General features: G+C 41.3%; 1 protein-coding gene across 2 annotated transcripts; it reads left to right on the top strand.

Annotated features, from left to right (window-relative positions):
• The first annotated feature begins 610 nt into the window (after positions 1-610).
• anxa6 (annexin A6) lies at positions 611-14,930 on the top strand. Of its 2 annotated transcripts, none has more exons than XM_050043234.1 (25): positions 611-949; positions 1,931-1,986; positions 3,585-3,669; positions 3,850-3,944; positions 4,081-4,194; positions 4,292-4,382; positions 4,460-4,539; positions 4,631-4,687; positions 6,003-6,096; positions 7,127-7,222; positions 7,319-7,377; positions 7,545-7,667; positions 7,764-7,822; positions 8,133-8,211; positions 8,781-8,862; positions 8,952-9,046; positions 9,209-9,322; positions 10,107-10,197; positions 10,292-10,371; positions 10,607-10,660; positions 10,752-10,845; positions 10,967-11,062; positions 11,180-11,238; positions 11,827-11,964; positions 14,451-14,930. In XM_050043234.1, exons 2-25 carry the CDS (start codon positions 1,984-1,986, stop codon positions 14,508-14,510), a joined length of 1,998 nt encoding a protein of 665 aa, XP_049899191.1. In that variant the 5' UTR covers positions 611-949; positions 1,931-1,983; the 3' UTR covers positions 14,511-14,930. The 2 variants fall into 2 exon arrangements, with proteins under 2 accessions (XP_049899191.1, XP_049899192.1); XM_050043235.1 differs by having other exon boundaries at positions 613-949; positions 11,827-11,949.
• Positions 14,931-16,192: the final 1,262 nt, after the last annotated feature.

Genomic DNA, 16,192 nt, shown 5'->3' with positions numbered 1-16,192 from the left:
TTTCCAGTAAGGCTGAAACATACTGAGTAATGCTTCTGCTATGTGTGGCACTGGCATGACCTCTCCTCTCTCATCACCTCTTCTGCCACCAAACTCTATACACTATCATCAGGTATTAATGCATCAAAACCCTGCATGAACATCACAGGAGCTACACACACACACACACACACACACACACACACACACACACACACACACACACACACACACACACACACACATATACATAAAAGGCATGAATCTGTGGGCTTTAAATCATGTTTGTATCAGTGTCTGTGCTTCCCATCATAGCACCGCTACTTGAGCTTATGGGAAACTATGAGTTATTTGTTTCATTATCATGTTTCCCTCTGTAGTCCACAATGCTGACATGGCCCCGTACTCTCCTCTGCCCCCCTTACTATGCTGCTGTCTCTCCCACTCTTACTGGAAGAGACGCCTGATAGGACAGAAATAGAGCAGGCAAGTTCTCACACCAACGCCAGCAAACTCCCCTCTGTTCAAATCACATTTGAACTGTCAGTCATGTGACAAAGATCAGAAGGTCTGACAATCGAGTTTAAAGCAGAAACTTGTCTTTACGTATTTAATTAAACTGCTTTTAAATGGAGAGGTACATGCGTAAAACATGTACATGTACATGCGTAAAACTGGGCACGCTCTGTGCGTAATGATTCACTTAGGACTGGATGTTCGGTCCCATACGTTTTTAATAGTATACCGTTTACTGTAAGACATTGCCCTGCCACACTCTGCCTCACACACACACACACACACACACACACAAGAGGCTGCGCGAGAGAGCGCCGCAGTCGTTGCGTCACAGAGGACACGTAACGGGACTGCCTGAGTCTGACCGGAGGAGACAGACAGTCAGACTGGGGTTAGCGGGGACAGAGCAGAGACAGCAGGACCACTCTCACCGGATACTGTCTGCACACAGAAGGTAAGCCATAATCATAATTCTGTGGAGACCTCTTCAGTCAGAAGCGAAAGTGCTTCTGGAGAAGTTTGCTGATGCGTCATTATTGCATGTGCCAATGAACTGCAGTAGGCAGCAGGATACCCCTGGAAGAATTGAATTAGTGGATATAAAGGTGATATATTTTACAACTATAACAGCATTGTTTTGTTACAGAGCAAAGTCTAAAGTAAAAAAAAAAAAAAAAAGTTTATATAAAGCTTAGAGGCTATAGAGTTTATTCTATAGCATGGGGTACAGAGAAGGGTGTGGCTCTGTATATATAGAGGCCCACTCCCCCCAGACCTTCATTCTGACGCTAGGTTAAAATGTGCATGCTATTTTGGGAGAGCTTGACTTCTGTCTTAAGCAAACAGTACAGCACTAAAAGCCTCTGTAAAAAAGATGGATGGATATAAGCTAAATTTGTCAAACAATTTTTCCATCTTCAATTTGATCTTTTTTGGTAAAAAGTGATTATAATTTTGCACTGTGTTTCCACATTTAAAAATATAATCAGTCAGAAAAAGTTAGCAGTAGTAGTCTCTCCACAGCAGCTGGGTCTCCATATGCTTTACTGAATGACTGCATTATATGTTAGAGTATGGCAGCACGGAAAATGTGACTAAATACTTTTCCTGCCAATTCATTTAATGCAAATTCCATCCGCCAGCAACTCATTTTAGGTGTATGTGAGGTCAAGTCTGATGGAAACTGTTCTGTTTCTTGGGCTTTTTCTCTAATAATTACCGCAGATTGTGATCAGTTTTAATCAGGCAGCACTCTGAACAGACAGCCTGATTAGATTTACTCAGGGAAAAGACAGGGTCATCATGCATATTATGCCTTTGCAACACAATTTCCCGCAAACTGGAGGGGAATGACACCCTCACCAGGACAGGATGTTTTGCAATGCTGCTATAAAGCCAAACATCAGCATATCTCTCTCTCCCTCTCCCCCTTTAGGCTCGTAACTATTGATTCCTGCGCAGTGTTAACACAGAAGACCAAATACAGCCATGGTAAGTGTACGGGATCTCTCCCATTTTGCATTATGTAAGTTTGATTTGGATCGTATCAAGCTGCTGAGCAGATCTCATGTCTGTGGAACATGGGTGGTTTTGTGCCCATTGAATGAGGTGTGGATAGAGTGAGGTCATTTTCTGCCACCTGCCACCATGTGATTCCTCGCCATCATAAAGGCAGCAGTGTAGGGTGTCATTGCTTCCTGTGGCGTCTGCACAGCTGATAGACACACCTGGCAGCTTGTCTCCAAAGGCAAAGGCTTTGTCTTACAAATTTATTGTTCAAGATGCGAGTCTGTGTCCTGTCATCCTGACCTTTCCTGAGGTCACTTGCTCTTAATTAAACTCTGCACAGCTGTGGCTTTGGTAACAGAGGACGCAACAAGCAAAGAGGAAGGAAGGGTTAGAAATGTAGCTCCTAACATTAAATCCACATTAGGACTCTCCCACATAAGACCCATCACAAGAATGTGATTAGTTTAGTCAAAGGCCTGTTGCTAGGGGCTTGTATTTGTGGCCCTGTTGCTAAGTGGGTGAAGCTCTCCAGCTGTCGTGAAGAGTGATGGTCGTTGTAGTGAAGCAGAGGATCAGAGCATGTGCAGTGGCCCCTCACCAAGGTGGGGAGCATATTCTGGCTGGCTGCCTCGATGCAGCAGTAATCTCTACGGCAGCAGCTGCAGTTTGAGCTTTTAAAATGGATTCCGAGCTTTCTTATTTCCCACAGTGAACAAGCTTAGGACCGAAATGATAGAGTTGTGGTCATTCTCAAATGTGAGCAGGAGCTTCCATTTTGTAAAACAATGTCGCTACCTTTCTTTACATGCCCAGTGGAGTCTGTTTGTATATTCTGACACTTTGAGCTGCTGTATGACAGACCCCTGCAAAGAGAGCTGCTCTGTGTGCAACCTGACTCCCTGCTGCTCATTCACTCCCGCTGTCCCACCCTGACACACACGCACCGGCCGCACACACATACACAGACAGCAGGCTTTCCTCTGCTCAGCTGGGGGGCGAGACAGGTGCAAGCAGTCAACTGCTGTAATGGCAGACTTTGCTCCACCTCCTGTCCCAGTGTCCCGTCACTGCCACTTTTACACAGTCCACTACGCACACCCTGCAAGGAAGTGTGGATCAAGCCAGTGCATTGCTAGAATAAGGGAAGTGCAGGGCAAACTTGTGACCCAAAGCAGAGTGTTCTGTGTGTCCTAACCTTCTGACCCTTAGTTAAGGAATCACATAAAACAAAGTTCATGCCAATCCATTAAATATTTATCAAGACATTTAGCAAAAAACGAAATGTCAGCCTCTCATGCTGGAACAAGAGAAAAAGTCCACCAAAGTCACTAAGCTTTATCCTCTGGGGACTATGAATGTCCATGGCAATCCATGTCACCAGTCACACTCACATTCACACCTACGGCCAATTTAGAGTCACCAATTAACCTGCATGTCTTTGGACTGTGGGAGTAGACTGGAGTACCCGCACAAAACCCACGCTAGTGCAAAAAGTTGCATTTCTCTGTACGTCACTTTGTTCTTGAAACATATTAAAAATGTCTCACCTCTAAAATTCAGTTGAACTGTTTTTCTTACAGGTGTTCAGAGGTACAATAACAGATGCTCCGGACTTTGATCCCAGCGCTGATGCCGAGGCCCTTTACAATGCTATGAAAGGCATCGGTGAGTGCGTCACTCCTCCATGATTTTTGGCCGCGGAGGGGAAAAGGTCATCTTTCATCTTCTCACCTCGTGGGCTGAAAGATCTCCCAAAGAATTTCACTGAATAACGGTGACGCAGTCAGAGATCAGCTTCTGTGACTGAGATGAAGGTTGTTGAAAATGTTGCTTTGTGTTCCTCAGGGAGTGATAAAGAGGCCATATTGGACCTGGTCACCTCGAGGAGCAACGCACAGAGGCAGGAAGTCATTACAGCGTACAAATGCAACTTTGGAAAGGTAGAAGAATGCATACCATTATATCATCTCTTTTTTGTTTGCTAAAATGAAACCTTTTTGTAAAGAGCTGGTTTAAATATCATGCCATACAACAACTTACAACACAAGTATTTAGAAGTCCATTATGTTTTAACAGGACCTGATTGAGGACCTGAAGTATGAGCTCACAGGCAAATTTGAGCGTCTCATTGTCAGTCTGATGAGAACCCCAGCCTACCATGATGCCAAAGAAATCCATGATGCAGTCAAAGTAAGACATTTACCTCATTACTCTCTCTTCATAAGACTCTAATCACATCTAATAAAGCAGAAGGTGCTTCATATTTAACTTAATGCTCTTTTTTAAGGGAGCTGGAACAAACGAGAGATGCCTTATTGAAGTCATGGCATCTCGGAACAACAAACAGATGCATGAGATGGTTGCAGCATACAAGGACGGTAAGGCATGTTCATTAAATCAGCATATTATTGGCTTAGCATTTCTCAGCATTTGACACTGATGTCTGTGTCCTCAGCCTATGGCAGTGACATGGAGGAGGATATCATCATTGACACGTCGGGTCACTTTAAGAAGATGCTGGTTGTTTTACTTCAGGTCAGTTCATTGAGGAGTTTGGTCCGGTCAACCATACAGTGACTGTCTTACCTTTAACTGCTGACTGATGGTATTTGTTTGATGGTTTCAGGGGACCAGAGATGAGTCAGGAGTAGTGAACGCAGACCTGGTGGAGCAGGATGCACAAGTGAGAATCTGAATTTTTTATGACTGGCACAGAAGAGCAGAGTGATTGGGCTTATTCACTTCGTATGCCCTTCATTTATAAAGTCTTTAAAGAATCTTTAAAGTGTACATTCTTTTACTAAGTGTGTAGACTTTTCTCTACATAATAATACTTCTAAATAATTTACTTTTAATATGGATATATTGTTTCAAAAGATTGTGCCTATATTATTCAAGACATTGTTGAGTCAATGAAAATATATGTCAACAGGACTATAAGTCTAAAGCCATGCTTGCAGCTGTATAAGTCTGTACTCTGACAGGGCTCTGAGCGAAATGCTAAAACCAGCATGCTAACATGGTCACAATGACAATGCTAACATGCTGTTTAGAAGATAGCCTATTACGTTTACTGTGTTAATCATCTTAGTTTTGCATATTAACATGCTAACATTAGCTAATTAGCACTAAACCTAAGCCATTGTCATTAATTTTACAGGACAGACAGTCTTTTTTTATCTGATAATGATGCTAAATGAAAAGGCAGGGGGTTGCCAGAGTCAATAAACTGTGTCCTCTAGGGACCAATAATGGTCAAAGAGCCCATGGGATTTTTTCATTGGATTTTTGGATAATTGCTAAAAATGAACTCCGTGGCAAACAAACGTTTGTGATACTTACACATTTTATTCAGCAAGATAATCTTCACAAATTGACACCAGTTTCATGATTTAGAAGCCTAAATGCAGTCACCAGAAATAAAAAGCTAACGCTAGGCGTAATGACATTCTGTAGTCTCATTTAGCCACTGGTTTGCAACCGCCTTTTTAAGACACATATTAGCTTCAAAGGTCACGAGTGGGGTATTTACCTACGTATTTTATGCTGTAGAACAAAATGTGAAAGTCTCTTAAGCTTGTGTTAACCACAGACCTTATTTTAGGCATCTCACCATAGACCCCTTGCTAACTGCTAAAAGCTAACTCATTTCTGGGTTTTAGGACTCATTCACTCTATGTCTGCACTTTAAAAAAAAAAGTGGAAGTCCATCTATATTTAAGTTTTGATTCCAGTTGTGGGCCAACCAACCCACCAGCTGACCAACATTGATATCCTTTTAGCCATGCAGCTAGCACAGCTAAAAAGCAGTCACACCAAATTAACCAATCAGTGGAATTTTTTTTTAACATCAAAAACCCAGATATATTGATTTGCACTGTATGATGGGATTAATAATTGATGAAGATGAGCTCTCTGTATTTTTATTGTCTGAAACATTTGTTGTGTTCTTTTATTTCTAACACAATCTCATCCTGCGCTTCGTCCCCTCTGCGTAGGATCTGTATGCAGCAGGAGAAGAGCAGTGGGGGACTGACGAGGCCAAATTTATCATGATCCTGGGAAACCGTAGTGTGACCCACCTCAACATGGGTGAGCATGGCTCTCAGGATAATTAACACAACAGTGAGGCATCTACACATTCCCACCGTGACCTCAGGTCTCTTAAGAGCTAATGGCACTTTAAAAGTTATTTTCATACCATTAGCACTTCTCTGCTACTGTCCTTTCGACCAAAACCGTCAGAGGCCTGCTATTCAGAACTGAATTTGAAGTTATGTGGTCATCACAGAAATGAAGTCATTAAAATGAAGAAGAGAGTTTACTTTTTATGCCTCTGGAGGCTTTTATGCTGGAGGCATTATGGTTTCAGATTGTCCATTCATATACGTCTAATTCTTGTGAAGGCACTATCTCAAGAACGCCTTCAGAGAATTTCCTTGGACTCAACAAGGGACTGATCAGAATTTAGTGATTAAAGGTCAAGGTCACTGTGATCTCACAAATCATGTTTTTGACCATAACTCAAGAATTCATATGCTAATTATGACAAAATGTCACACAAATGCCTAACAAAATAAAATGATAAAGAGATGATATTTTATATCCTAAAGGTCAAAGGTCAACTTTACTGTCACATCATAATGTTCTGCAAAAACACTTTTCTGGCTATTACTCAACACCATAACTCAGGAAGAGCGAAGGAGACACATACTGAATTGGTGACACTAATCTTGTGTTCCCTGTACTGATTGTACAGATCTTGTGTGCTGTCAGGTTGAAGATGTGTGTGAAGCGTTCATGTTTTAGAATTTGTAGCTTTTTTGCAGAAACATTCATATTGGAGGCATTGTCTGCTGTCATGGTTACACATGTGCACAGAGATGGATGTAAACTTTAACGACAACTTGACTGGTTGGCAAGGTATACAACTGCAAGGCTGTAAATCTAGTTTGTGGATGTTGATTCAGTATTTGTTAAAAAGTAAAGAGGCCTTGTGTAACAAGACTCTACAGCCATGCTAGTAGCCCTGTGAGGTTGTACTGAGGCACAGCATTGTGAGCTAACATCAACATGCCAACATCAGATAAATAACATTACACAATGTTGTCTTCTGTTTTAGTTTTCGATGCATTCGAGAAGATTGCAGAGATGTCCATTGAGGACAGCATAAAGAATGAGCTGTCTGGGGACTTTGAGAGGCTGATGCTGGCTGTTGGTAAGAAAGACACTGAATTTACTGCTTTATTGCGACATATGGGGGCTGTCAAATTGTCAGTTGAACACCAGGCTTTCTTCTCTGTGTTTCTCACAGTCCAGTGCATAAGGAGTGTTCCCATGTTCTTTGCCAAGCGCCTTTACAAGTCAATGAAGGTAAACATACTCTCAGTAAAAATAGACGTTCAGTCTGGTCCCAGACTTTTTGTAGACAAACATACCTTCATATCCTTCATGATGACGTGTTTTTCTCCTCAGCGGCAGACCGCAGTCTAACTGACCCTGACTCTGACCCTGAACCCTGTCCTCTCCTTCATTTCCAGGGTCTCGGCACAGCTGACAACACCCTGATCAGGATCATGATCTCTCGCTCTGAAATAGACATGTTGGACATTCGGGAGTGTTTCCGTTTAAGATATGAGAAATCACTTTATAACATGATTAAGGTTGGTTAAATACTAATAAGTTTTTAACTTCAAGTCAAATAGCATCAGCTGATCATACACGTATAACCTGATTCTGTGTGTGTTCAAACCTGCCAGGATGACACATCAGGGGATTACAAGAGGACTCTGCTGAATCTGTGTGGAGGAGATGATGAGTAAGTTACAGTGTGGCTGCAAGCAACAGCAACAACCAGAGGGGGGTGATAGAGCACCACTGTTCAAGAGTTAACGTTTTCTGACGGGAGTATAACTCCATGAAATGTTTACTTAATGATGGAAGACGCATGTTGTCATTGCAACAGTGAAGAGAACTACTTGGTGAAGTTGATATTGAAAGATTGTCCCAAAGTAAAACAGCAGTATGATGTTAATTTCACAAAAGATCCCTGTTTCTAGAAATGTCTGCACCACTTGAGCTTTTGGCATTGCTGACTGTGCTGTCTTGTGTCAAACTGATCATTACAGCTTAGCTGGAGAGTTCTTCCCTGAAGCTGCTCAGATAGCCTACAAGATGTGGGAATTAAGTGCCATGACCAAAGTCCAGGTTTGGGCCCCATCTGCTCCCACTTTAGATGTGTCACTGCATGTTTGGCGTGGAAGTAGCATGTACCCTAATTACCTGCTGGCCCTGCAATGACCTGCGTCTTTCAGTGCCATGAACTTGTGCTGATATTGCTGCTGTGTTTGCACAGCGAAGGCTTTGTGTAACCGCGGATGGGATCAGAATGTTCACTCAGATACAAATAATTTTTGTAAGAATGCGCTCTCCAAACCACGGTTTGCCTCGCTTTGTCCTTGGAGTGAATGTCAAAACGATCTCAGCATTGTTGACAACAAAAGCTCGTCTCACTAACACTCTAAAGCTGAGATGTTTTTCAGCCTACCCACCTTTTCATTGTTGGTGGTGTCATGGCCTCTGACCTCAAGAGGGCACACTCCCATCAACAAACTCTACTCGCTTTTGAATATGTTGCAGAGTTCTGCATGTTCTGTGCTTTAATCTTACACTTTAATTTAATTATATTTAATTTAATTTAATTTAATTACATTGTGCGCATTATGTTTGTAATTACTAAATCTTACACTTCTAATCATGTCATCCCACTATTTTAGCTGAGGCCAACAGTCCGCCCCGCACCCAGTTTTGACCCTGCTGCTGATGCACAAGCGCTGAGGAAAGCTATGAAGGGATTCGGTATGCAACCCTCAAAAACACATTCACATTGCTACAATTTTTACAAAACAAGTTTTACAAATGTTTCTGCCTGTTGCTGCTACTTACAGGAACAGACGAAGATGCAATCATTGACATTGTTACACACAGAAGCAACGCTCAGAGGCAAGAGATCAGACAGGCCTTCAAATCCCTACTGGGAAGGGTGAGAGAAATTATTTACCAAAACCTCAATGTCTTCAGCTGAAACACGTCTTACATCTTCATTTGTGATGCACATGCACATCTACCACTGGATATGTCAAACTCAACATCTCAGCGGTTACTGGCTGTTTCCTGTAACTCAGTGTGTTCGATCTGTCCTCAGGAGCTGATGAAGGACCTGAAGTCTGAGCTGTCAAAGAACTTGGAGAGGCTGATCATTGGGCTCATGTTGACCCCTGCAGAGTTTGATGCCAAAATGATGAGGAAGGCAATGGAGGTACAGCTGATCCAGATTGCCTAATGATTTTTTTTGTTGATTTACAGTACGTGTGTAATAGAGAGAAAAGCTCATTGGGCAGGAATTTACCCTTTTATGAGTACATATGTTTATTTTCCAAGTCTGTGATGTTTGATGTCAGGCCAAGAGAGGTGTCAGTGGTGCCTGAATGACAGAGCAATCACGCAAAATCTAATTTGGAAGTCAAATAGCTTTGCATTTACGTTTTTTAAAGCTCACCAAACACTGGCTGAATCGCCTTGAGTTGAGCTCAGTACATTTAGTGTTAACAGTTTACAGTTTTATCTCTCTCTTATTTAATCTTATAGTTCCCTATTTGAGGCCATATGGTAAAAAAAGAAATCCATACAAACACTAAATACATAAACACCTGTTTGTTGCGTTTCTAAGTCTTGAATGGTCACAAGCACTGAACTGTCTAATGTGCTATTTAGGCTTAAAAAGGTCAGCCCTGCACTGCATTGTGAATCAGTCTATTGCAGCTCTGATATTTCACATGACACATCCTCACTTATTCACATGCAGCAGGCGATCAATACAGTACCAGAAAGGTCTGTCATTGAAACACAAATAGAGATCATAGAAATTGGAACAGGCATTGCAAAACATGGATTTTGTCGGTACAGATGAGACGGCACGGTTCACACGTACTCTCTTCCTAGCTGTGTGGTGTGGTTTTTGTTTTCGTGGTCTGGTTTTTGTTATTGTTGCATTTGTGAAAGTCCCCTGCCTTATTGTGATCAAAGCTCTTAATTCTTAAAAGGGGGCTGGGACAGATGAACACGCTCTGATTGAGATCCTGGTCACCAGGAGCAATGAGGAAATACTTGCCATGAACGAAGCTTATCAGAGTGGTGAGTCTGATGAAGATAAAATAAAGTAAGATAAAATAAACGATAAATTATGGTGTTCTGGAAACCTTTTACATGCAAACCTTTTACATCACAGCCTATAAGAAGTCTTTGGAGGAAGCCATTCAGTCAGACACATCAGGCCACTTCTGCCGCATCCTTGTTTCTCTCGTGCAGGTAATCTTCATCACCATGAGAACTTAGACTGTGTTTTGTTTCCACGCCCACTCACTAGTTGCAGTCTGCCTGCTGACTGTAGCAAGAGGACCAAAAAAAGCCCATTTAATCGCACGCACACTCTTCCTTTACAAGGTTTAATGGTACATATCAAAGACAAACAAAATGTTCTTGATGAACCCGCTGATATTTAGTAGATCAAAGATGAGCGTTGAACTGTCTTTACTCTGCTCAGGGTGCAAGAGAGGAGGGACCTGCAGATGTGGAAAGAGCAAATGCAGATGCTCAGGTGATTTAGTGTATCCTGTAATGTTTTTATTGTGTCAAAAAATAAAACTGAAGAATGGGTTTAAATGTTTGTTCCCCCTGAACTTAATCAGGAACTTGCCGACGCGTGCAATGCCGACTCTGATGAAATGGAGATGAAGTTCATGAGTATTCTGTGCACCAGAAGCTTTCCTCATCTTAGGAGAGGTAAAGGTCGAAACAGATGGATCACAGTGATCACTAAATAACAAATCTAAATGTGTGTGATTCTCTAAATGTCAAAATGTAATCAGTCCAGCTCATGATAACTGATCCTTGCTTATCACAGTGTTCCAGGAGTTTGTCAGATGCACCAACAAGGACATTGAACAGATTATCAAGAAGGAGATGTCAGGAGATGTCAAAAATTCCTTTTATGCAATAGGTAACTGCTGTCTTTGACCTTATTTTACTTCTGAGTGCATCACGGTGTATACTGCTGACAACATCTTTTCTGTGACTCCTCCTCAGCTCTCTCTTGTTCTCTCTCTTTGCTTTGCAGTTTGCAGTGTAAAGAACCAGCCCTCTTATTTTGCAGACCGTCTGTACAAAGCCATGAAGGTATTCATTCATAATACTTTAAATATGGCAACTTTATGCTGCTGTATAATTCTAGCAGCAGGTCTGCAGCATGCCATCAGAGCCTTGGATGCCAGATAGTGATAAGCAGGGTGGAAACTATCGATTTCGTTCATAGCTGATTATTTCTTTATTAATCATTGGTCCACAAAACCTGAGAAAACAGTGAGAAATGCTTGTTACAATATCCCAGAACTTGCAGGGACTTTATCAAATGTCTTGTTTTGTCCAACCCATATTTTCAAACCCGAAAATATTTCCAATAAAATTATATTTAAAACATGTAAGACCAAAAAAGCAGCAAATGTTCACATCTGAGGACCTTAAAATATATATAAATATTTTTAAAAATGACTGAAACAGTTATTATCAAAATAGTTGCTGATTAATTTTCTGTCAATCCAATAATTAATTGACTAATCATTGCAGCTCTAGTGATAAGTTCATATTTGTTGATGCATGTAATATATTTAGTTTTCTTCTGTGTACTTTCTGGGTATTAATGCTGCTGAGAGTTGTCGGGCAGCAGCAGTTAGTATAACAGAGTATCTATATTGATCTCCATTGCAGGGCCTTGGTACAGACGACAGAGCACTGATCCGCATCATGGTGTCCCGTAGCGAGGTCGACCTTTTCAACATTCGTAAAGAGTTTAAGGAAACACATGACGCCACCCTACATGAATTCATCCAGGTAGAAACTATGATTGTAAGTCGGAGTCTCTGTCAACTAACACTCCTGGTTGGTTTGATGTGTTCTCATCTCATCCGTGTGTCTCGCTTTTGACTTTTGTCCCGCTCTGTGTGAGTGTGTGTTGCACATCCTCCTGCTGCGGTGGGGTTGGGGGGTATGACAGTCTATAGCTTCCTGCGGTGGACTATGGGTCTGTGGCTATTGCACAGCTGTTTAGGAATTTCCCTTGCATGCTTAACTTCCTCTCCACTTCCGCTGTGTGATTGGCTGACAGCCACAGAGACAGGAAGTACCCAGAAGCAGTTCAATAATAACTTAGAGATGAAATCACCGTGACACCAATAAAAACAAGCAAGTAGGCTGCCCTGGGTTGGCTTTGCCAGAAATATTATGAGATTATGCAACAGCAAGGATTGCTATATATTGTTTATTCTTAAGTGTGTTGTGAAGTGAAAAAAATGACTATCTTTTGTACATGAATTTCTTGAGTTGTGTAGTTCTGTTTATATTTTTAGGAAGTTAATTTCAGTTGCACAAGAGATTTCTATTCAAGGAATTTGTTTAACAGCAAGTCTTTGTATTTATGTGATAAATCAGAAATGTCCATGAATTTACAGAAATGTTATCGTAACTGACATCCCAGAGCAAGCACATGTATTTACGCCTCATTTCCACATGGTTTTGTTTTGTGTCCATATTTCCGTACAGTATACAAAGTACGACCCTAGTGTTCAACACAAGGAAATGCATTTTAAATGGATGCATGAAACCGATAAAACGCAGCCAAAAAATGGCAGAAAAATTCATTTTAAGTATTTGTCATTGTCCAATCTTGTGAAATATGTGCATGGCGCAATGCATGGCGACAAAAAAGTAAGGAGTTTGGTCTTCCAAGCGTGAAGGCATAAATATGTATTGCATTCATCAGTCTGTTACACATGGGCCACGCTGCCTGTGTGAGCAGTGTGTGCCGGCTTTCTCACTGAACTGCTGCGGCTCTCACCTCTGCAGTGTTCACAAAGATTAAATCAGCTATTTTCGCTAATTTATGGAGCCATGCAAGTGGCTGCATTGTCAACAACACAGTCCTGCATATATTTCACAATAAACAGCCTTGTGTTAACAAATGAAGGAATTCTGTCCACACAAAGGTTGTCAGAGGGCTTTTATTTTGGAACAGAAACAGGAAATGTGGGTTAAAAATAAATATTTTTATTTTTTCATGTCTGTGAGTGATCTAGACATTGAAACTGTAGTGAAAGGTGGTATGATGTCAATATGAGTATCAAAATACCATTGTCACTGTCTATTTTCGATGAAAACTGCACACGCCATGAGGACAAAATAGGCCAGACTCCTATTCTTTAAATCAGTGATTCCCAACTGGGGGTTGCAGTCCAAAATTGGGTTGCGGGTCCATTCTGAATGGACCACAAATGACTCGCAAACGTGTCAACTTCTTAAAAACCACACTTTATTTTGAAGTACAGTGAATTTCCAGCACAGAGCTTTTATTGTGAAGTGCCATTTTCTGCTGTAGAGTGAGTGACTAACGAACAGCTACTTGACAGAGACAGCAAACTAGCTTGAGAAGTATGACACTGAATGTATTTAACAGTGTGGACCTTGAACAAATAAATAAGGAGAAACCGAACCCCATGGCTGGACCAGTTGGGAACCACTGCTCTAGATGTTTGGCAGCTGAGCAGTAGCCGAGGCTCATGACTGTGGCACAGTGCATATGGCCTGTCACAGGTCACAGAGGGTCTGATAGGAATGAATGGACTTCCGGTTGACTCGCCTGCGTACACAGAGCTATGTGGAAATGAGGCTTTAAAAAATATTTAAAGGGATAGATGAATAGTTTAAGATTTGGGGATATTCTATGCTTATTTGCTTTCTTGCTGAGACTTAGATGAGGTGATCAAGACAAATTCCATGTCTACACACCTACCAGCACCTCTAAAGTTACCACCCCTGGCTGCAGAGGTGCTGGTGGGTGTATTTTGTCACTTTCATACAGAACATGGCTAGCTGTTTCCCCTTGTTTCCAGTCTTTGCTAAGCTAAGCTAAGCTAACAGGCTGCTGACTGTAGCTTCATATTTACCGTACAGACGTGGCAGTGGTATCAATCTTCTCATCTAACTGGAAGAAATCAAATGACTGTAGTTCCCAAAATGAGGAACTGGGCCTTTATAAGCATTTAGTCTCAATAATTGTGATGATGACTGTAAAGATAGGAATATGTAGGCTATCTGTGACTGTCAGCTGATATAAAGGGTAATTCCACTTTTAACTCCCTGGCTGATTTTGGTTGATTTCGTGGCTTGTCAGTTCTGCTTGTCCCCATGACTCACATTCATTCAACATCAGTGCAAGAGAAACAGTGTTATACTCTGCTCTCCAGTTTCAGCTGTGTGTTGACCAAATGTCAGCAGACAAAACAGTATTTCTCATTAATTCAAGCTCCTTCTGTGTGTTATTCTCCATCATTGTTCAGGGAGATACCTCGGGAGACTACCGTAAAACGCTGCTGGTACTCTGCGGAGGGGAGGATTAAACTCATCAAGTCTCTGCAGCTCCGTTCACAGACTTCAGTAAAAAAAAAAAAAACACGAGACGAGCCTGATCACAGAGTGAAACTGCAGTGGTTAACGCCAGTATCTATCGTCAGTGTCCCTAAACTGCTGCCGCCCCTCAGCCAAACCAAGTGACCTATGACCTCCCAGCCTTCAAAGCCATTTTTCTGTTCTCGTGTCTGATTGTCCTGTCCATCAGGATGTCTTTCTTTTTCTTTCTTTTCTTTTTTTTACAGAGTCAATTATAACATGAAGATGTTCACGTCAGTGTAGAAAGGTGCGCCACATGTACAGCATATTGGAAATGTTGAACAGTGCCTTCAGATTGCAGGCTGTCCAATGATTACTGTCATTTTAAGGTATCATATAGACCGAAATAAAAATGATTACACACACACAAAGTCTTTTTTTCCTTTTTTATGTTTCTTGAAAAACACTGAAATACTTTTGCTGTATAAATTCAAGTTCATGTGAAGTGTAAATCATGATAGCTCGTTTGCTGTCCTTTTTTTTTGTATGTGTTCTGGGTGGGGTGCCCTGGTTTGTGTTTGGCAGGGCAGTTTAATGATTAACTGTGCTGATACTGGCAATAGAAATGGGCCAGGCAGAAAGAGAACTACAATATTTAGCATCAGGAAACTCCCACTCCAATTCAATGCCTCTTCTGCTTAACAAACTCAAAAATACCCATAGGTTATTGTTGTTCATAAAGGTTAACCATGTGTAAATAAAGGGTGATATAAACAGAATAATAGCAGCTCGTTCAAATTAATATTTTGATTATTGGATAGAAGCTAGAAGCTAATGTTACGTGCCTAAATGTAAATCTTGTTACCTCTTTCAACCACTCTGCATCTTTACATTCAAACACACTGTAGAGGTGTAGTGTGACTACCTACCATGACTGAACAGTCATCAACACATTTAAATAAACAAAAAGAAAACATGTCGTTCACACTTAACCATATTAACATGTCACTTAACACTTCATTTCATGTTTCTCAGTTGGACTTGCGTACTCGATAATGGCAGGAGAAAAGTACAAGACAGCTGTCTCTGTTCTTGTCAGTGTCTCACTTCATTGCGTATGTGTGAGCGCAGCTGCTGTCAGGCCATCTTTGAGTTAAAAGAGGAAAGGAGAAAAAAAAGATGTATGTGGCGAGGAAATCCCCTGCAGTACGCCAAAATCCTAGGCAACAAATAGAGTCTGCAGCAGTCAGTCACACTCTGGTTTTAATGGCACACCCAACATGAAATTGCTCCATTTGATGATAATTATGAGAGATTAAGAGATTACTTGTGTAGCACATTGTTAAAATGCAGCCAATGTCAAAATATACAATTTGAATTTCCCTTCTGACAGCCGGGGGGAAGTTTGCACTGTGGTGTTTTTCTGAGCAGCCTGCACAGCATGAATTAAATAGATTGAAGTTTACATATTTCAAAGCTGTTAGTAACAGCGTGTCACATCCTCAGAGACAGTTATGGGTGCTGCTTTAGCCTCTGACTTTTCATCTACAGTCTTTGTAATTACAGTGGCATCATGATGTGATCATGCAAACAAGTCACACTGTATGTACTGTACTGAATCCACAAGTAAATACACATTAAAGGTTATCTGTGTTTTTCTTCAGTGCTGCTCTCTTCATGTGATGCATTGTAT

The sequence above is a fragment of the Epinephelus moara genome, chromosome 4, assembly GCF_006386435.1.
Source record: "Epinephelus moara isolate mb chromosome 4, YSFRI_EMoa_1.0, whole genome shotgun sequence".
Classification (NCBI taxonomy): Eukaryota; Metazoa; Chordata; class Actinopteri; order Perciformes; family Serranidae; genus Epinephelus; species Epinephelus moara.
The sequence above is the reverse complement of the archived record's forward strand: the minus strand, read 5'-3'. Positions and strand labels throughout refer to the sequence as shown.

Coding starts and splice junctions, on each gene's coding strand:
- anxa6 (XM_050043234.1), top strand. Junction 7,378..7,544: donor GCCTTTACAAGTCAATGAAG/GTAAACATACTC, acceptor CTTCATTTCCAG/GGTCTCGGCACAGCTGACAA. Junction 10,846..10,966: donor CTTTCCTCATCTTAGGAGAG/GTAAAGGTCGAA, acceptor TGCTTATCACAG/TGTTCCAGGAGTTTGTCAGA.